We start from the raw sequence: 21,474 nt of genomic DNA on the forward strand, positions 1-21,474 counted from the left end.
TAAATTGGAGTAATTTAAGGTGATTTTATGCTTTGTTACTGTGTTAGAAGTTTTCTGGTCATTTCTACTGAATAACAATACCCAGTTTGGGAGCATCACAAAATTTGCATAAGGATTAGGTAAGGATAAGGTCAGGTGCGCACACATGCCCGGAACTGCGGTGGGGAGCAGAGAGGTCGAAAGGCCTTGCTCAACAACTCTACAGTGTCAGCTTGTCGAGCCCAGGTATTAAACCCTGAACCTTGTCATGAATAGCCTGTTGCTGTAATTGCTGAGCCACAACCTCCCCAAAAATCTTGTCTCCCTCCTTGGGACAATCAATCCCTAGTCTTCCGAGTGACAGGCAGAGATACTGTCTACTATACTAACAAGGAAGAACTGACAAACAGAGCAAAAAGGGCAAACCCAAAAAACAGCCAGAAAACCTAAACAAAACAAAGGGGTATCAGTACAAAAACAAGGAAATAACGCAGGTGCGCTGAATTAGTACTCTGGTGACACAAAGCGGGAGAACTGTCCATGATAGGCTGACGGGGAGCATGTGACTGTGACAAGGTGATGTGTGGAATCCTGGGTAGTGTAGTCTGTAGTGTTAACAGGGGGAGGGCAGCCATAAAGCATGACATGCACCATCCCCAAGGATTTGAAGTGGTGACTTTCTGGTTTTGAACTGCATAGTGCTGAGCAGTACTGATAGAAGTAATAAAATATTACTGGCAAGTGCATCAACATATCATGACATTTGTTAATATTACGTTAAAATAATGAAGCCATAATCAATAAAACTCATTAACTCAAACTCATACATTGTGGCATGTGCAAACGTTTGGACACCCTGCCAAGTCAGTACCTTGTACCACTGCATCTGGCAGAATATGCTGTGCAGTACAATAGTGAGCATTATATTATGAAGTCTAAATGACTATATGATTTAGGAAAATCATGGTTACATACATAATTACATTAATGTATTATATCAAACATCCGTGATATCTCCAGACTTCTAAAGGTTAAGAACTGTTTGTTTGTGCTTTTTCTAAGTCTGCACCGTGTTGACATGAGTCATAAGCAAGCAAGACAGCTACAGACTTGCACCCACACGCACATACGCACACGACACAAAGACAAACAGGCTTAATTTAGTCAGTTTTAGGGAGCATATTGACCATATTGCCACAAATTATAAACAAAACACACACACACACACAAACACAAACTCCATCTAGTCATTATGTATTTGTGTGTAATGTGGTGTGCTGTCTTGAATAAGCACCACTCAGATACCCCCATACAAATGCTCGTGAACACAGACACACAACCCTCCCCCACCAGTGCGATTTGTCACCAGTGCCAGCCTGTACCCGTCTGGCCTCGTCATGACTAGCTTCTGAATCACAGAAGCCCCTCCGCTGTCAACAACGGCAATTACCGCTCGAGCAGAAGGCTCCGGAAGCCCCGGGTCTTGCTGTTTGCCCAACACGGCCGCACTCGGGAGCGTGATGGGCTAAAAGTTTAACATGCCCTGGAGGAACTCTCATGATCATAGATCAAAGCATCAGGCTGTGAGCTCCAGCAGATCAATCAAGCTCTTGCATTACGGAATATGCATTCATAACACTCATATTGATCTGACTGGCTGTTTGGCAACATGTAAGCTTCACTTATTAAAAGACTTTAAGATTCATTCTGTTTTTAAATTAGAGTAAGTTATGACAGCTCAGTCTTCTTTTTTGTTGTTTTGTAGATGTGGATTTACGTCAAATACTGGCTAAGCGACACAGCCTATAAGCTTTGCTTTTTGTTATTTATCTCTTCTATGTTTGTGTTTGTGCTGCCTCCCAACTGTGAAGTCTTGATATTCTTCGTTTTGCTAGTTCAGACCATGCTGTTGTGGATTTGGGTCAGCCAGACCTCTTCCTGTACTATACCTCTTCAGCGTCAAAGAGTCTGTTGGTGGTGTAAACGCTTCTCACCACAGTCTCTATTTATAATTTCCCTAAAGAAAAGTTGATCACTTTTAGGAGTTAGAATGCTTGATCTGTGTTTCTTTGTTATTGCCTTTTTCTTGACATTATGATGGCAATACAGACATGCAGTATTGTCTAACTTTACTGCGGTAGAGAGTTCAGTAACACAGTCTGTTTGACGCTCAGCTTTTATACAGACACAGGGTTTGTAAGTAATCAGCAAAAGTTGGAACATCTGAATTTTGGCATTACTTTTCAAAGCTGCATTTGCATGTATTGCTACAAGCCAGCAGTAAGTAGGAACACTTTAATGCAATTCACAATATTCTTCAGTTTTCAGTTATTAAACTCAATTTACACTTTCGATAGACAAATATTCCAGTTTTTAATTGGTAACAAATAGTTGTACACATTTATATGTCCATATTATACATTGGATTAAAAAATTAAGCTAAGACTTACTCAAAGCATTTAAAGACATGATATTTATCAGTGGATTTCTGCTGACCTAGAAAACAGTTATCTGTAAGCAAGTTCTTAATGATTTCACAGTTTACAAGTTCCACAGATTTATGCATTGGCAGAAGTCAAGGTGAAAAAGCACCAGTATTGTCTCTTCAAATGCAATATAAAAAGAGGAACTGTGAAAAAGTGATGCTGTTTTAAATAACAACCTATATTTGTATCAGGAGATACTAATTCTGTTTGGTGATATGGGTTGCCATACCTGATCATCACTTTAAGCAAAAAGCTGTTTGTGTTTTGAGTTGACATTACTTGTTTGGCTTTTAGTTGATTCTCTTATACAGCGCAACTTACAATATGTTAATTGTATCTTTACAAGTCTTTCCAAATAACTGTTTTTGGTCTTCTTAGTCATTTCTGTAATTTCAAAAGTACTGTTTTCTATTCATATTGGATTTGAAGAGAAATGATTGTAGTTTTTTGTTTGATTGCCAATATGAATAAATCCATGGAATGTTAATATCAGCTAAATTTCTCACTCAGGCCAACTGAAAATGAAACTTTCAACTGAAAGAGGATTAGAAGTTCTGAACTTCTGAACTGCTGTTGATTTATCTGAACATGCTCAACAAGCAAGCATCAAGAACAACATCTGCTGTGCAAGTATATCAGCACAGGCCAAAGGAACTGCCGAAGCCTCTCATTGCACCCTGGAGACGAGAGATCACACACACACACCAAATGACAGAGCCTGAAAGAAGCCTTATTAAGTGGAGGGAGCACGAGACTTGAGTGGATGCTTGTTTGTCGGAGGGCTGGGATCCGATTGCATGCTTTGGCTGATGGAAGGCAGCTCAGTAGAGCTTATTTGGGATGCATGGGCACACGCCCCATTATATGATGAGCCTAAGAAGAGATCCCTCACAAACACACACCCCTCTGCTGGTCTCCTCGTCTGCTTACCTTGCCGTCCTCAACAAGCACTGACCTCGTCTTACACGTACACTGTCTCTGTATCTTTTTTCTCCTTCACTTGTCTCTTCTTCTTTTTTCTTATTACTCCCTCCTCTCTCAGCATCTAATGGCCTTAGCAACATTTTTCCACTTTCCCTAAATCATAGCAAAAGTTTGCATGCAAAAGTTTGGGCAAACATTTCTGTTACTGTAAACAGTTCAGTGAGTAGAACATAAACTCCAAAAGCCATCAAGTTAAAGATAAAACATCATTTTCAACATTTTAAGCAATATTAATTTTGGACCACCAAAAGTTTGTGCACCAAGAGAGTTCTCAGATAATTGCTACCAAAGACTCATGGAACATGGAAGATAGGGAAGAAGCACAGATTGTGGAGCAGAGTTAAGTTCCAAACCCTAATATAATATCTACACTGTAAGTCAGTTGTGCAAACACAGCTTGTTTAATCGAAGCTAATCATAGAAAAGTACTGGCGCTTGGACTAGACGCTCTGAAGCAGCCACCCATTAACCTCAGGTCACCATGTCCAATGCCAGGCGTCAGCCAGTTTGAAGCTCCAAAGTATTGCAATGTGGAGCAGTATCTCTGCATTATCTGGTATGCTTCATCCAATACGTTTTGGAGGAGCTGGAATGGCACTTATGGTCCAGAACTAATTATCCAACATCAGTACCTGACCTTGCTATTACTTATGTGGGTGTAATCACATCCTCACAGTAATGTTCCAACGTCTAGTGTAGTCTTCCCAGAAGATCAGCTACAGCTAAGCGGAGACGAACTCTCCTATTAATACCCTGCTTTTAGAAGAAAACTTGGAGGAGCAGGTACCGACAAACGTCTGGACGCTGTGTAGCTCTAATGGCAGTGTAGCTCTTCACAGTGGAGTATGGCATGGTATGGCAACAGATCTACTATATCACATTTTGTAATTATTCTACTGACAAGCTATACCTAAGACCTTGTGCTGATTGCTGATTTTGGTTACCCTTGGGGTACTGAGTGTGCTGAATAAGAACACATGGGTGGAGCTACAAGGAGTGCACAAAACATTAATTGGTCAAAAGCAATTGTATTTTGTTCTGGAAAATGCAGCACAGTCCTTGGATAACATTGCTATGGCGAACGCAGAAAGAGCAGCTGGTGGGCTGCTCAAATTTCCTTGCGATCCTCATTACTTAGATCTGATACAACTAAACTCTGACCAGATCAATGCACCAAGGCAACTTCCTACTAAAGGATATAGGTCGGGACAGGCATTGAGGATATGATTGGTTGCTTTGTTGGTGCAGAATTCTAACAAATGGCAGTAATTGGTAGTTATTTTACTTGCTAAAATGCAGAGATGAGTCTACCGCATGAAGAACGCTTTTTCGTTGCTATTCCATTTAAAGAGTGGTGCTAAAATCTGACCTTGGTTTAAAGCAAAACCTGGAATGAACTGCAATGGCCGTTGCTAGCCTCCCTCTCTCTCTTTCTCCTCTTTCTCTCTCCCTCTCTCTTTCTTTGTCTCTCTCTTTCAAACATGCTCTGGTCATCTCTCTCTCTCTCTCTCTCACGGCTGCTGGAGGGATGTGAGTAGTTTTGTAGGCTGGCAGCAGCAGTGCTGTGGGCCTATGTTCCCCAGAGGAGTCTTGTGGGGAATAATGGGCAGGGCATGAGGGATACAGAGGTCTTCCAGCTCGGATTAATTAGCTTTTTTTCACCCACGCTCTATTATGCTAAATACTATATCAATCTTAGCTAAGGCTGAATGGCTTATTGTCTTGCTTGCAAATGACTGCGCATAAATATGTGTGCAAGCAGGAATAAATTCTGCTTATAATTGACGTGGAGAGTTTTGTTCAGGCCAGGAGTAAAGGTGGGAGAGTGGAGATTCTTCTACAGAGGTTGAAAGGAGTGATCATTCAAAGTACTGTACTGTATTTTACAATGTATACACTCTATATCCACATTTGGGGACCAAATATTTTCTTCGCTGTTGAAAATCTTTTGGGCCAAAAGAGGATTGAACATTGATAGGTTTAATTGCTTGAAAGAGTGGTGCATTATATCTAAGGTAGTACTCGGGTATAGATGGAATCATATGGCTGTGTATCGTATTAGCTGACTTTCAGACCAAATATGTGATGTAGGCGGGTGAGCCTGAGAGGTGGTCAGATTATATTATCCATATTATCCAGTTGCTGCAGCTCTGTGTGAGGTCATAGGACTGCATTTCTGCATTCAACTACTAGATGGACATGTTCTCACAGTTGCAAAAACCCATAAAAGCTAGCGTTGAAATCCTTGATCCATATCTGTCTCAAAAACGAATGTGCCTTGTGGAAAAAGCAGAGTTAAGACTTTAAACACCAACTGGATTCTCCTCCCAGGAGTACATCACTCAGCCCAGTGCAGTGAGTACATTTGCCTTGAACCCTGCATGATGAAGCATTACCAAGTTTGCCTGGTTGTTGGCAAATCAGCCGATCATGCTGAAAGACGATCAGTACCCAAAAATCACTGTCTCTAGTCTCTAGTGTATTGTTACATGTGATATTGATAAAATTAAATCTGGTTATTCTGTGAAATATTAAAGGGTTGCAGAGTGACAATGAAAACACACTCCTTTGTATGGATGCACTTAAATGGGAATTCGAAGCAGCAGACAGACACTTTCTCTAATATTTGTCATGTTCATATCTGTTGATCTCTATAATGGCAACTTTACAGCAGAAGGAAAACCGTGTAATGTACTGTGTAAATGTAAGACTACCTAGAGGTTCTAGAGTACATCATCAAATATCAGTTTGAAATACTGGTCGAATCTAAACATGCTGATAATTTTTCCAAAAGTTACCTGTGATACCAATATTATTCTGCTATTAGCATGATGCCATACTTACTTGTATTACTTACTTACTTGCTTATAAAAACTAGGTATCTCTAAACTTTTAAATGGCAGTGTATGTGGATTGTGTCTAGCATGATGTAACCTCTTTAGCATTTTGTCTTTTTTACTTTCAGATTGCAATTACTATTTGTGTGTGTTATCTCTAAGGAATGCGTCTTTTTTCTAGTATCATTTCCAAACCAAATTTTATTGCATCTCCTTCTCTGGCACCCAGAAATCCAGAATATTTGTCTCTCAAGATCAAAACAGTGAAACTCCCCCTTTTTTAATGAAGTCTTGACTTGGAATTAGTTTTTCATTTTCTCAGCCTCATTAACTGAATTAAGCACTCTGCATAATGCTTTGCTTTACCCCCTTCTGTGGACCCATACATTGCTTGTGTTTTTCGCACAGCAAAAGGCCTTCGGTGTTGCACATCCCCCGAAGAAGTGAAGCTCCTGTCCTGATGTTGAAAGGGCACGCGAGGTAACAGGGCTGAAGGACACCAGAAATTAAATCAGAATTTCAATCACATCAGACAAACGTGTGATTCTCAGGAAGGGGAAAGCCACAGTCATGATGTGAGAAATAAGCTAATTGAATTCGGTGCGTTCACAACTTGCACTTGCTCGGCTTGGTAAACTGGAAGAAAGTCAAAGGGGTTAAAGGAAGACCCTCTTATATGATTACGGGGCAAGTAGCACAGCGGCAGTAGGCGCATTTTCTCATAATCGGAATTCATGACGGTGACCAACCTCGAGTGTCCCAGCGCCCCTGTTTTCTGTTTGTGAGGGAGGATCTTATTGAAGCAATAAGGCATTTAGAATAAACAAGCTTAGGCTAAAGAATTTGGTTTAATTTATGCCACTGATAATGGAATTGAAGTTAGCACGCTTCAAGACGTGTGGGTGCTGCGTTAAGCTAATGATATCATGACACGTCTAACTCTGACTGTTCTCTGGCCAATTAGCTCCAAGCTACACCAGCCAAAATTAGCACATCTCTTTTCTCTAAATTCTCTGCACATATATTTCTCAACTATCATTTCTGTGCGAGAGTGACAGAATTGAGAACATTTTATTAATTATTTTTTATTATGTTTTTTAATGTCAGCTATTTTGCAAATTCTGCACAGGGAGCGCAACCAGACTTTTAAGTGTTATTTTTTCTCATTTCCTTCTTCTCAAAAGACAAGGAGAGTGAGAAGGAGAAAGTTCTAGAGAGGTCTGAGGGAAAATTGAGCGGAGGCCACGGCTCCCTCACATCACCTGCCTAACCTCGCAGTCAGAGTATTTTTGATTGGTGGCAGAATGTGAGAATAGCCTTGTCTTCGTTGACATTTGCGAGCGGCTGGCAGGCTTTTCCCCGAGTGTGACCTCTCCCGGTTTTATTAACAAATGAGACCTGGAGGTTTTGGGTCTAAAGAGCGGCCCTTCATTCTGATTTCCACCACATAATGATTTTCACAGGGTTCAGGACCTGAACGGCGAGCGAAATAATGAGCTCCAGTCATTACTGCAAATTATATCCCTCGTTCCAACTATCACTCAAGCCATAATGAATCTAAATACAGCCCCCCTCCCAACCCTATAGACTTTGATGATTAGTGCTGGACAGTTTGGTGTCGTTGTGAACTAAATTAGGTGATACAGAGCTCTAATGGCGAACATTCCTTCCTTCTCACAAATAATACAGCACTTTTTTCTTTTCATCTGCCATCTACATGAGCGTGAAAAATGAAACAGAATATTGTTTCTCCCTGGAGTTGAGTTTGATCAATACTCACTATTCATTTTAATTATTCATCACCTTCCCACTGTTTTCTATTGTGTACATTATACTCTTGTGAGTTATTGTTAGGTCCAGCAGCCTAACAGTTTCCAAAGTGGATGAAGAGAAATTATTTTAAAATATTTTTTTGAGAATTGTAACCTTCTTTTAGGGTTGATTTTGTAGTTGACATTGTCAATTCTGCATCTGATTAGAACGACTGTTTCTTAGTTATATCACAGCATGAAATTCTATTAGGGGTGGGCAATATCACAATATTTCATCATTAAAAAATTTGAATTAGGGGTGGGCATGCAGTACTCATACTATTATTTTGTTAATGTCAGTGTACTTTTTATCATATTGCATTTTCGTACTTTCATATCTGTGCCTTTATACCTGAATGAAGATTTGCTAATAGCAGCCATTGCCAAATGACAAAGGTGTCATTGAATATGAAGTGCCATTATGTATTTTTTCTGTTATACGAATCTTATACATGACTCTTTGAGCCCCTTAACTTGCTATGTTACATTTACATTTCTGTCTGATAATACAGCAGCGCACAGATATTTTTTCCTCTGATGTTCTTCTTTTTCCTCTCTGAGTGTGTGTTTTTAATTAGCTGTGGCATTAGCCTGACGAGCCCACCCAGCAGTCCAGTCAGGCCTAATGAAACCTCAGATGCCACGTTTCCTGAAATAAACTCCAGCATCAACCCCCTAAGCAAGTGTATTGCGAGCCTGCCTGCAGCAGGGGCCACTTGGTAAATTAGTGTAACCATGGCAGGCCGCAGGTAATGGTCACACCTTGTCAGTTGCCGGGACTTTGTCAGCCTCATGGTCTTAGTCAGTGGAATACATTTACGGAGTGGAACACACGAACAGGATGTCTGCTCTGATATGAAGGCCATGCTTGGCATAGACTCGAATTTAGTAGTCCTGGCCACCCACCTCTAGCGCAACGCATTTCTGAAGTGCTAATATATAGCTGTACTCTGTACGCTGTACCTTATCATGATTTTATTCAGATAGGGTTATTTAATCATTGGACATTGTAAGAACATTGCTAACAGTTGTCTAGATCTGGTGGTTGGACATGGACCTTTATCCCTGTTCCTTTGCATAGGGATTTTTTTTAGCTGCCTTTGTATTAGTTGTGTTGAAAGCAGCTTGTGAAGCACTGTGAAATTCTGAATCCAGAGTTGGGGAAAATATTTGTTGGCATCAGCAACAGTGTTAATAGAACACTATAGAGTAAAACACCCTTAGCAAAGTGTTAGACTTTGATTGGGCTTAATATAGCCCAGAGGTTCTCAAACTTGTCCTCAGGGACCCCCTGATGGTCTAAGTTATCTCTTTATCCCAATGTATTGGGATATAGGGGGGAGGGTTTCTCTAAAGACCAGTTTGAGAACCACTGACATAGACAATATTAATCTGTTGACATATGCAGACACTGATTCTTTGGACATTACTGCTAACAAATTGTGAAGGTTAGGGCTTAGAAAGTCTGTCCATTAAATTGACTTTCACATGAAGAAAGTCATACTACTGCTAAACCTATTTCCCCTACTTTATTTACATTTTTTTTCCATTAAGCAGATGCTCTTATCGAGAAGCACTCAGAAAATGGCAAGCTGGGTTGAAAAGACTAGAATCCAAAAAGACAGCTCAAGCTAGATACTGAGAATGCAAATGTCAGTACTGAAATCTAGATACACAATACTTAACATATAGTACACTTTGCCTAAATGTCAAAAAAGTCATGACATCAGTACAATCACAAGCCTTTAATAAGTTCATGATTAGGTGTTCTTGAAAGAGATGGTCTTGAAAACATGGTCATGTTTTCAGACACACGTTGTCTTCCACACATCTTGAGGGATGGTGGATAAAGCTGAGCCTACCTGAATCTCAGAGGGCTCTTGATAGGATTGGGATCTTTGTAGGCCAGCATCAGCATTTTGAATCTGATGGGCAGTTACATGATGACACAGCAGTGGCTGGATTTATGAACATCAGGCCTTGAACACAACCGTTCTTAAGAAGACATTTCTTCATTCATCAGTGTTTTCTTATTTGGGATTTGTCCCGTTTACAAGGACAATCGGATCCATCGTTATAAGAGACTTTTTTAGACTTTTTGTTTGATCTTCTCAAGAACAAATTTAACCACCTAAAAGTCTAGTGGTAGGTTTTATTACACACTTCTATAACCAATTAATAGCTCACCAGCTTGCTCAGAAGTCCCTGTAGTTACTGAATAATAGTGTGTAATAAGCCTTGGAGTGTTAAGGGGTCAAGAATATTCTTAGAAAGATATTGATGACAAGACCAATTGAAGTAGCACAGGAGCATTCCCATGACATTGATGTTTATAACTTTTCATTTCTGTAGATTTGCCATCAACATACCCTGTTAGTTTAGTAGGTGAAGACTTTCTAATAATGCTTTGTAAAACTAATTACATGCCATGGGACGAAGGTGAATTACTCTCAGTGCTTTTACTGTTCTGTCTTTTGTTCTGGCATTTGATTCACGGCTGGAGCGGGCCGACTTTCGGCAGGCTTCAGTACAGACGTAGGGCAGCTGAAGTACAGGAACTCCTCCTGCTCTGTGGTACTGTGCTGTAAACTAAAGAGCCACTGATATGATAATAAAGTCATTCTCCCAAACGCCTGAGACGTTGGGCTTTGGATCACTGTGGCCTTTGTGAAACCACTCCAACACACCTGCTGGGGCAAAGCGAGCGAGAGCTTGCAGCTCTTAATTGGGTCCTGAGCATGCCATTGTTAAAGAGAAGAGGACAGAACAAAGGTGGGGGCAAGTTACAGAAGCAGAGATATATTCAGAGAAAGAGCACACAAGGCAGATGTAGTCTATTTATACTGCTTAGCTATGTATGTGCTTGCAAAAAAGCAATGGTAAAAGCAACCAAGATGCAGTTGAATTGAACTTACGGATGTGGTTCGAGATGCATAGGAGACACAGCTGATCTAAGTGTCAACAGGTCTGTTTCTTATAGCTCCAGATGTAATCTCTACTTTTGTCTGGAAATATATACTTGATTTATTATTATTATTTTTTATAAATAAATTTGGTACTGGCAAATAACCCACCCGACCCCACCCTGTCCATATGTGTGTTTTTCTCCCTACTTCCCTAAGAAAATGACCTACTGTTATTCACATTATCCAGTATTTTTTTTCTTTAGCTTTTTAGATGCCACAAGCGTAACTCAACATGCTTTCATGTGACAGAATTGAGAATGTTTTTACCATTTTTAGGGCGTCAGGTTCGACAATTATAAATAGGTTCGTAGACAAGCTGAGAAATGCATTCTAGTTCTTGATGCATAAACCCAGAACTAAACCAGTCTCATTATAATATGCATTTAGAGTAGGTGGCTAATTATCGCAGCCAACTATAGAAGTGACCGCAATGGTTGCGAAATGAAGAGTGTATGTCTCAGAGAGTGTGGTTGGTTACAGTAGAAAGTGTAGCAGGCTGTGTGCAATTATGTGTGTGTGTTTGTGTTTTAGTGTGTTTTTAGTGTGTTTGTGTTGGTGGCATTTGTTTATTCTTAAACAAACAGAACAATAAAAAACAGAAATAAACATCAATCCAGGAGGCAACACCACACACACACACTGAACTGCCTTTCATGAACTCAACAGTCATGACTGAAGTCATTCCCAGCACGCCGCATGGTCAGCATAACGGCATGATCAAAGGCGTGTGAGTTGTGAGTGTATTACTTACTCAGCTCTTTGGCTTTCACAGATCACCTCTGAGTCAAACACCACCTGATTGAACAAATGGATGCATGTGTCGTGAACAACCCATATCGTTTTCCAGTCTCTGAACATGCTCAGCTGTTACAAAGAGTGTGTTTATTCTTCGTGTAGTTCGGTTTCCTGGGTCTGGACAACATTGAATCAGATGACATACAAAATGTTATATGGATAAAGGGACATAATTTATTGTGCAGATTTCATGTACATTTAGTAGCAACAAGGGCAATAATATCCAGATGACAAATTCTGAAGTAATTTGTACTCTTGCCTATGTTGTAGGTTTTATTTAAACCTTATTTTATTTACCTTAATATATTAATTACCATAGTTTCCCCGTAATGTCAAGAAAGGCTGAAATCACTGGCCTCAAGTGGATTTCTGGTTTTAAAAAAACAGGCAAATAAATATTAGATAAAGCTCACCAAGAGATGATCAAACAATTCCATGTGCCAAAACAGCATCAGAAACTTCGCGTTTGCACGAATCAAAGGGTCTACTAAAAAGAAATTATGGTTCACCCTGAGTTTGGTCCGTTTCCAAAATTGAGGTTCAAAAAATAATACGGAGAAAAGATACAGAGAAAATGGGACTAATGAAAATGGACCCAATCAGATAAACAGCACTCTTAAAACTCTTAAAGCTTTCATCTTTGTGAGAGCAGGAAATCAAGCTCCAGTCTCGCATGAGATCTGAAAAACTCCACAGGTGTTTCTGTCCATCCTTCCACTGTGAGAAGATGAGTCAGTGCTGTGGGTCTAAAAGGATGTGGAGCTGATCAAGAAGCTCTTACTGATAAAAACTGACAAAAAGCAGAACACTTGCAAGTAAAACAGCTGATGCTGCTGGTGTTGTCAGAACAATGGACCAACCGTCCCAGGTCTCAACATCATTGAATCTTCTGAGTTCGTAAAACACTACATTGACAAAAGTATTGGGACACTTGCTCATGCATTGTATCTACGGAAATCAATAGTATTAATAGGAGATTATCCTGCTTTTGTTGGAGTAACTGTCCAAGAAAGGCTTTTGGGTTTGGATTTGGTGAATGCCAAGAGAGCGTTACCTGCCTGATTGTAATGTGCCAACTGTAAAGTTTGGAGGAGGAGGGATAATGCTATAAGGTTGTTTTTTAGGGGTTGGCCAAGGTCCCTTTAATGCTTTTAATAAATTTTGGACAATTGTACGCTTCCAACTTTGTGGAAACAGTCTGGGGAAAGCCATTTTCTGTTCCAGCTGTGCCCCAGTACACAAAGCAAAGTCCATAAAGGTATGGTTTGGGTGAGTTTGCTGTGGGAGACCAATAGAAATGCTTTAGAATAGCTTGGAACTTATTCTTATTTGTATTCTATATAACATGGATTCAGTCATACAGAATCGTGAACGCTGCATCATGGATAGAATTGAATTGTGGGCTGAGTACCATTACACCCTTGTGTATATATGTATTTTTAAATTTGAGGCTGTACAAAGATGATCTGTACATGTGTCTTTTCTGTCATTTGTAACTCTCTCTCTCTCTCTCTCTCTCTCTCTCAGCATAACACACGAATGTCACACCTGCATCTGTTCTGCCTTGCTCTGTTCTGCTACTGTCAGAGAGATTACTCTCTGAGCTTTGAAGTCAAAGAGTTCAACTTCTCTACTTATCACTGAGGTTCAGTGAGAGAGAGAGAGTAGAAGGCAGTGTAAGAGTAAATAGGATTGCAGTGGGTTTGATGGCTGATAGGCTGTGATCTGCCCTTTTCACAGAAAAGTATTGTCAATGTAATCTCTCCCACCCGTGTGTTATTGGCTAGTGATGAGAGAATCGTATTAACCTTTACACCATCTGATAATTATTGAGGAACTTGTGTCAGATTGTGCTGTGCCACTGATACTTGCACTGCAAGTGTGAATGTGTGTGTGTTCATTGAAATCACTGATCGTAAACCTGCTGTATCGGTTCTCATTGTTTTTGTGTAGTGACCGAATCCGCTAACAGCCTGTGGGTCACAGGTGAATGTCAACAGTAATACAGAGAGAGAGTGTGTGTTCTTTGTGACTGAGAGTGTGTGAGAGACTTTCCAGTCTGGCTTTTTTTCTGAAAGTAATTTTACATTAGCAGTTGTGGCAGTGGAGAGTCATTGTATATGCTGATCTGGCTCCAGCTAAGTGTCTTAATGAGATCAGATATATATTAATTAGTGATGCTAATTAAGATGAATTAAGTAGCTCCCTTAATGAAGTGGCTCCGCTTTAATCAATTACTGTCGGAAAAAGGCTTTTACCGTGTTGATAAACACATTAATGTATGCCATATGTCTCAGAAACAATATACTGTATTGCATTACAAAGTGAACGGTCAAATCTTGTTCTCTCTGAGAGCTAATCGGCACTACAGAGGCTGTCACTCCCTCTTCTTATAATTATAATAATAACAATAACAGTTTTATTTATATAGCACCTTTCTTACATGAAATACTTCACAAAGAAATTACAGAGTTCTTAGAGCTACCTGGACCCTGGAGCCTTCCTCCTGTCTGCTTTCTAACTTCTGTGCTTTATTGAAAACAATTTTTATACCGGCTTCTTATTTAAAGTGAGAGTTTGTTGAAAAATTGCATTTACACAATGTTCTCCTCACCTCAAATGTAGCTGATCAACCAGGGTATATTTGGTTTGTGAATTAGCTTGTTCAGTTTTGCACTTGAGCTGTGAGGCTAATCTGCAGTACTTAAAGTCAAGCTGAAATAAAATACTCTTTTTTTTTACCTTGTTAGTTCATGACCTTGGTCATATTAAGCACAATCCATTAGCTCATGGCATTCGAAATGCAAAATCCTTGTTTTCCATGTTCTTGTTTGGCTCAAACACCATGTTTGCTTTAAAAATATGATTTTCACCATCCAGTCAAATCTATATAGATATCTCTATGTCCTGCCTATATTGATTTGCCTAGATTCTGCCTAGATTGATGTCTTGTTTTCCTCAAAAATGCACAGTTACATAAGAGAACTGTGTTCTCATACCCATTGTAAGAAAATGAAATAAAAATACCTCACCAGTTAGCATCATGCAAACCGCTTGTCCACATCAAACCAAGTTGCTTGTACTAAACTGTACTAAGCTCCTTTTTTGTGAAATGGGATGTTCTTTTTAGAAAATATCCAAAGCCATGTCCTCTGTTCATGTTTATGAGTTTCTTTGCTTTCCTCTGGCAGGTTCAGCCTTCATGATGGTAAACACGTCTGGCCGTTTCGCTGGACAGAAAGCCCTACTCCTAAGTCCTCAGCTTAAGGAAAACGACACACACTGTGTCATCTTCCAGTATTTTGTGTCGGGCAGGGAAGGGGGAAGCCCCGGACATCTCAACATCTACATCAAGGAGAATAACAGCCCCATGGGCCTGCCTGTGTGGAACATCTCAGGACCTGTCGGCAGGAGCTGGAACCAAGTGGAGCTCGCCATTAGCACCTACTGGCCCAACTTTTACCAGGTGAGGATTAAACCAGAGGATTCGTCTTAGATCTTGGCTTTATCTATAATCCTGATACACATGAAGTGACCAGGTGTAAACAGGGTCTAACTAATCGAAAAAAAAACTAAATGAATGAATATCGGCCGATACTCAGAGTTCATGTATCAGTATCTGTATCGGAACAGAAAAAGATGGATTGGTGCAGCCCTATTACATTGCAGTTAGCAGTGTGCCAAACCCAGTAGTAACAACGACAACGACAGAGACACTTTTCTCTTTATCACACATCATTGGAGCATTACACTAACTATGAAGCTGATATTTTAAGCTAAAAACATAGTGTTGCTTTACGTTGTCAAGGAATAGACTGAAACTCGTGAATAGCCTATATGTAGTGGTTTATGTAATATGGAATATGCTTTCCTAATCAAACACATTCACCTCACTCTCTTCCTCTGCTTTTCACCTGTCTCATCTTTTTTCTCTGTCTCACTCCCCATCCCTGTTCACTTTCATTTTCCCAGTCCCGTTTTCATTCTCCCTCTCTCTTTCTCCCTCTATCTCTCCTTTCTCACAAAATAATGAACCTTTCCCCCTCCTGCAATGTTAGAGGAAAATAATACATTTTCTCCCTGTCCAGTGGTTCATTTTCACATGTGGGGCTACGCTGGGGTCCAGAGAGAGAAGGCTGATTTCACACATGCCTGGTTATTAGTCGTCCTCTCTCCAGGGTGTGCGGGGGGTCCTGTGTTAATTGGCAGAGCGAGACCTCCTCACCTCACGAAAGGAAGCACTGCCTTGCTGAATTAGCCCATTAGAACCGGCATTGCCTGAGCAGACAGATGGGTTCAGATGAGACATGGCTGGTAAACTCATAGCACATGGGCCTCATTAGCAACACAGGCTCATTCATTGATAATATCTGTAGCATGATTTTATAACATTTATAGAGTAGGGGTGTTTGGATTCGATACAAGACAACACGCACTATGAATATAAATACAGAAGTGCTGCTTTACTGCAGAATAAAGAGACTCATTCTGGTAATAATTCTATATCAAGTTTTCAGTGCGCCTTCAGTTCTCATTGTGCATTGTATGTGCAGCTAATAAATTATTTACGGGTTTCTAATGCCGTTAATACTTCATGTGAGCTTTATATATCTGCAGATGACTCCAGAGATATTAAAACAATCTTTCCTAGTGAAGCAGTACTTCAGGGAGATAAAATAGTCAACACAAAGAGTCAGTTATTGGGCAGATATTATGTTTTGATTCATTTTTGAGTTTGGGTTATGTTTTTAAATGCTTATTGAGGGAGATCATTTAATGCAGGGCCCTGAAGCTGTAGTCTGCCTGTGATAAGCTAACTAGTCTTCATTACACGAAGAACCCACAACAGATCCAATTTTGGCAACACGATAACGAGGGTAATCTAGAGGTTAGGCTACTGCTCGTTCCAGATCAGGGTTCAGAACCAGTTCAACAAATGAAAATAAGTTATCTTATTAAACATAATCATCTTTAGGTGTTCTAGCACAGAATCACTTTATTAGGGGTTAACCCTGTCAAACCCAAGTGTCTTGCTGGCTATAACCCTTTTAACTCCTGTATATCAGCAACCATGTTCGATTCTTGGTGATACAGACAAATCTGCCACCAGAGACGTTATGAATAGGTAAAATGTATGGAAAGTGTGTATGAGTACGTATGTATCAAAGGCTGTGTTCACATTACCAGGCTGAAGTGACTCAAATCTTTTTTTCAAAGATTTTTTTTGCCGTAATGTGATCTGATTTTTTCTGGGCTGTGTGGACTTCATAAATCAGATCTTCTCTAATCAGATTTGAGTTACTTTCATATGTGATCCTAGATGAAATCCAATTTGTGGGCATGTGTAATCACACAAATAAAGAAATCTGCAAACCTATGAGTTTAATAGATTATCCTATTTTGTGTGGGCAGTGGTGGCTCAGCGGTTAGAGCGCTGGGCTATTGATAACAAGGTTGTGGGTTTGATTCCCGGGCTCGGCAAGCTGCCACTATTGGGCCCTTGAGCAAGGCACTTTACCATCTCTGCTCCCTGGGTGTGTGTATGTGTGTACTCACTGCCCCTAACACGTGTGAGTGCGTGTTCACTACCAGATGGGTGAAATGCAGAGGACACATTTCGATGTACACTGTACAGTGACAAATACGTGCACCTTTACATATTATTAAGAAATTACACTATTAAAGAAGAAGAGCAAATTAAATTGTAGAAATGGCTGCTTTCATGTGCCCTATACTTTATAAATAATTTGAATCAGATATTGGACATATTAGGCAGCAAGTGAACAGTCGGTTCTTGAAGGGGACTTGTGTGTGTGTTTAAAACAGTATGTGAGCGACTTTGACAGGAGACAAATTATGATGCCAAGACGAGTGGGTCAGAGCATCTCCAAAACTTCAGCCATGTCTTGTAGGTGTTACTGTATGCAGTGGCCAGAACCTACCAAAAGTAGGTAGGACAAAGGACAACCCGTGAACTGGCAAGAGGATCGTGGGTCCTCAGGCTCATTGATGTGATCCATGGAGACCCCATCTCACAACTTACTGGGCTTAGAACTTACTCTGCTGTTAACTTCTTTGGCCAGATACCACAGGACACCTTTAGAGGTCTTGTGGAGTTCTTTCCTCACATGCTCAAATTTATAGTGGCACAAGGGGGATCTACTCAGTATTAAGTGACACTAATGTTATGGCTGATCTATGTGTTTCTGAGCTCTAGTCAGAACAGTGACAGAAGAAAAGCCTGCTCTGTGGCATGTCTAGTGTCCAACATGTCTGACATCACGGGGTTAAATGTAAAGGACACTGGTATTGTCCACATGCTGCTGTGGATTTATATATTTACCTCTCAGAGCTATTTCACAGCTCAATTCAGTTCTTAGTTTGAGTGTTACTTAGCTGATTCAATTAGGAATGATCTTGATTAGGGAGCCTGAAGAGTGTTTAGAGGGGCTTGTTGTGTTTTGGAACTGTTAGTGCAGCTATTACATGTTAGTGGTCAAACTCTTCAAAACCCGTGTTTGGAAGGATTTCATCCACCAAACCACGAGCCATGATTTCTGCTTTGCGATCCAAGACAGGAATAAAGACAGTGCACTGCAGATTCGTGTCTAATTAGCAAAGTTGAGATAATTATAGGTAGCTTTAATTGCACAGTATCCTAAGTGATTGTCGGAATGAAACCACCTGGTGCTTTGGACATTATTTTGTAATTATGGGGTTGATTTGGTGTTTTTCTCCCTCGAAGATACAATCTCTCCTCCGTTCTAATTAAACTGCAGTCAGGTTGCATAGCAAAATTCTTAATTGTTTATGCCATGCTTTTGGAAAATCATGTCAGTCTGTAATTTTGATAAGCAAACTTCTGAATCTGCATATTCTTCTGTGTCTCCCCTCCCTCATCTATTTTTCGTTATGCATGACAACTGGCAGCACACTTTAGTATATCAATGCCATGAAGCCTACAACATTTTCATTTCTCTTATCTATGAAAACAGCATTGCAGTGGCTTGGTGCTAAGCTCAAGTCAACATCTTACACCAGTTAAAGCATACAAATGCCTCTGTGCCCTCTTTTGTCTCCTTGATGCTAATTACAGTATGCACATAATATCATTAGCGATATGAGGGCCACATTTACCGCTGACTGCTGCTTGTTTTGAACAAACAAAAGATTCTGCGGGGGTGGACTGTTACACTATGTGGCTGAAGTAATGCAAAAGTGGCTGCCTCTTAATTTTCTATGAACCATGCCATAATGACAGCGGCGAGTGCAGACCCAAAGCAGTGTTCGGTTTTTCATAAAAGAAAGAAGGGATGATAATTATGGTGTTATCTGATGGGTGTTTCTGACCTCACTGATGGCGGTAGCATTGTGTAATGATACTGAGATAATACTGAGAAAAGCTAAAAGAAAAAAAAATCCTTTCATGTAGTTTATAAGAGTTGATAAGAGTTTAAAGAATTGAAGGTCAATAATAAGCTCTTTTTTCTTCTCCAACGTGATTTTTATCTTTTATTCTGGTAAACACAAGAAGTCAGTTCAACTTTCTCACCCTTAAACTTTTCTTAGTCTTGACTGTAGAAAATATGTATGCTGTGGTTCCTTTCCCTTCTGTTCTATAGACATGAGGACAAAATGGCCTGCCATTTTATCAAATTTGCTACCAGTATCTGCCCTTCCCCCCTTTCCCAGACCAATCCTTTATTGAGTTTACAGCGCATTTTCCCCGGAAGTGCAGCTTCACTAAGTTTCACTACAATAATAATACCTTCAAATTACATAGCGTCTTTCACCAACTCAAGGATGCTATATATGTAGATGTGGAAAAATACGTAAAAAAACAAAAAAAACAAGACAGTTTTCAGTTTAGTTTTGATAGAGGAGAAAGTGGGACACTCCTCTCAAAGAGATTGTGGCAAAGAATTCCAGAGGTAATGAGCAGCAGCACTGAACGATCTGCCACCCACAGATGTTAATTTAACATTTAGATGTTACTTAATTTAAGCAATCAGTCCAGAACCCGAAGATCTGAGGGTACAAGAAGGATAGTGTGAATGGATAAGCCTTTCCCATAGGGACGTGCCTATATATATATATATATATATATATATATATATATATATATATATATATATATATATAAATTATTTTGCAATTTTCTTTGCCAAGCTTTTTTACATCCACACATCCTTCTATGGTGAGTGTTGAAGAATGTTAAAACATGGCTGGAAGACCCAAATCTATACAGTAATCTGCACTTTGCATGTCCTTCTGTTTTTTTTACACCATCATCACTGGTGGCGCCTCTCTCCAGCCCTCAGCCCAGTAACCCAGCCACAGCTTTGTCTGGCAGCGTACATCTTAGCACCTCTACCCTGCCCATGATCCTGCTGGTGGGCTTATATTTAGGAAGAGGTGGGGTGGCAGGCTGGTATTCTGTGGGATGCTGTGGTTGTTAATATGAGGAATGACTTGGCTAGTCTAAGGGGAGCACCACACCCAGAGAGGGAGGCAAGCCAAGCATTCCATTTCTCCCAACTGTGGCTCTCCTGCCCCATCTGGGACCTTCCTTTACATAACTACAGACACAATTAAACAGAACTGTTTTTGGGTTCAGAATGTAAATCAAATGTACGTATAATTTGTTTAAATGTAGATTGTGTAATTACATTATTGTATTTCAGCAGTACAGCAAAATCACAGCAATAACTCTTGGCATGTAAAGGTTAAAGTATGCATTGCAAATAATGTTTAGTATGTGTCTTAAATGTGTTTCTATTTTTGTCTATCCCAGTCTAAGCCAAGTAAATACATTGGGTGCAGTGTTAAGTTTGGGCGTGTTTAAAAAAGAGCATCTCTGTGCATGCACAAGTGCAATGCCACATGTATTCTATATGTGCAGCTCTGTGTTTAATTTTAGCCAAGCGTGGAATTAGCATAAGTTCTGGTTATCTCGCAAGCATGCTGAATATGCCTTTAAACAAGTGGGCTTGTGTTAGTGGGGCATAGATTGTAAGGTATAGAATTAGCCCCTGGAGACAGCACTCAAATCCTTTGCACAATGAATGTAAGTTTGCAGAGACCTCATCTACATGTGAAAACTAAATCAGGATCGATCAAATCTGGCAATGCTGCAAAATGGTGTTTGTATATTCCTGCATAGTCCTTACTCTCTCCTAGATTTAAGCAGTCGATAGCCTTGACCTAAGAGCCTAGTGGTCCCTTTTATTAACAAAGTTCCTGTAAATCTGAACTGAGTTAAAGCGTGCTGCTCTGTTACTCTTAGTCCAGCTCATTGTGAATTTACACCTTCTTTTTAAACACTGATTATGAGAACAACCAGTGCATCCAGGGCAGATCAAGCTGTTTTGTGGCCCTGGCTAGGAACAAAATGAAATTAAGGTCTTTAAAAATGAAGGCATCATACCAGAATTGCTAACGTTGGTGGGATAACTGGTGTGAGATTTTCAGTTTTGCGTATACAAGTACAGTATGTGTGCACTGTTCACTAGAACACTAATTTAGACTCATTTTTAAATCTATTTTGAATATTTGAACTTTTAAATAGTAAAGTTGAATTCAGTTTTATACTCATTTTCCCCCTAAATTCTGCTAT

At 40.0% G+C, this 21,474-nt stretch overlaps 1 protein-coding gene across 6 annotated transcripts in view; it reads left to right on the forward strand.

Moving 5' to 3' along the window:
* Nucleotides 1–21,474, forward strand: part of LOC140546207 (receptor-type tyrosine-protein phosphatase mu-like) — a 220,226-nt gene that overhangs the window by 50,111 nt on the left and 148,641 nt on the right. For all 6 annotated transcript variants that reach the window (XM_072669429.1, XM_072669431.1, XM_072669433.1 and 3 more), the window contains exon 3: nt 15,050–15,324. In XM_072669429.1, the coding sequence (XP_072525530.1) occupies nt 15,050–15,324 (275 nt within the window). The remainder of the gene's footprint in view (nt 1–15,049; nt 15,325–21,474) is intronic.

This window comes from Salminus brasiliensis, chromosome 23 (assembly GCF_030463535.1).
Source record: "Salminus brasiliensis chromosome 23, fSalBra1.hap2, whole genome shotgun sequence".
In the NCBI taxonomy this organism is placed as follows: domain Eukaryota; kingdom Metazoa; phylum Chordata; class Actinopteri; order Characiformes; family Bryconidae; genus Salminus; species Salminus brasiliensis.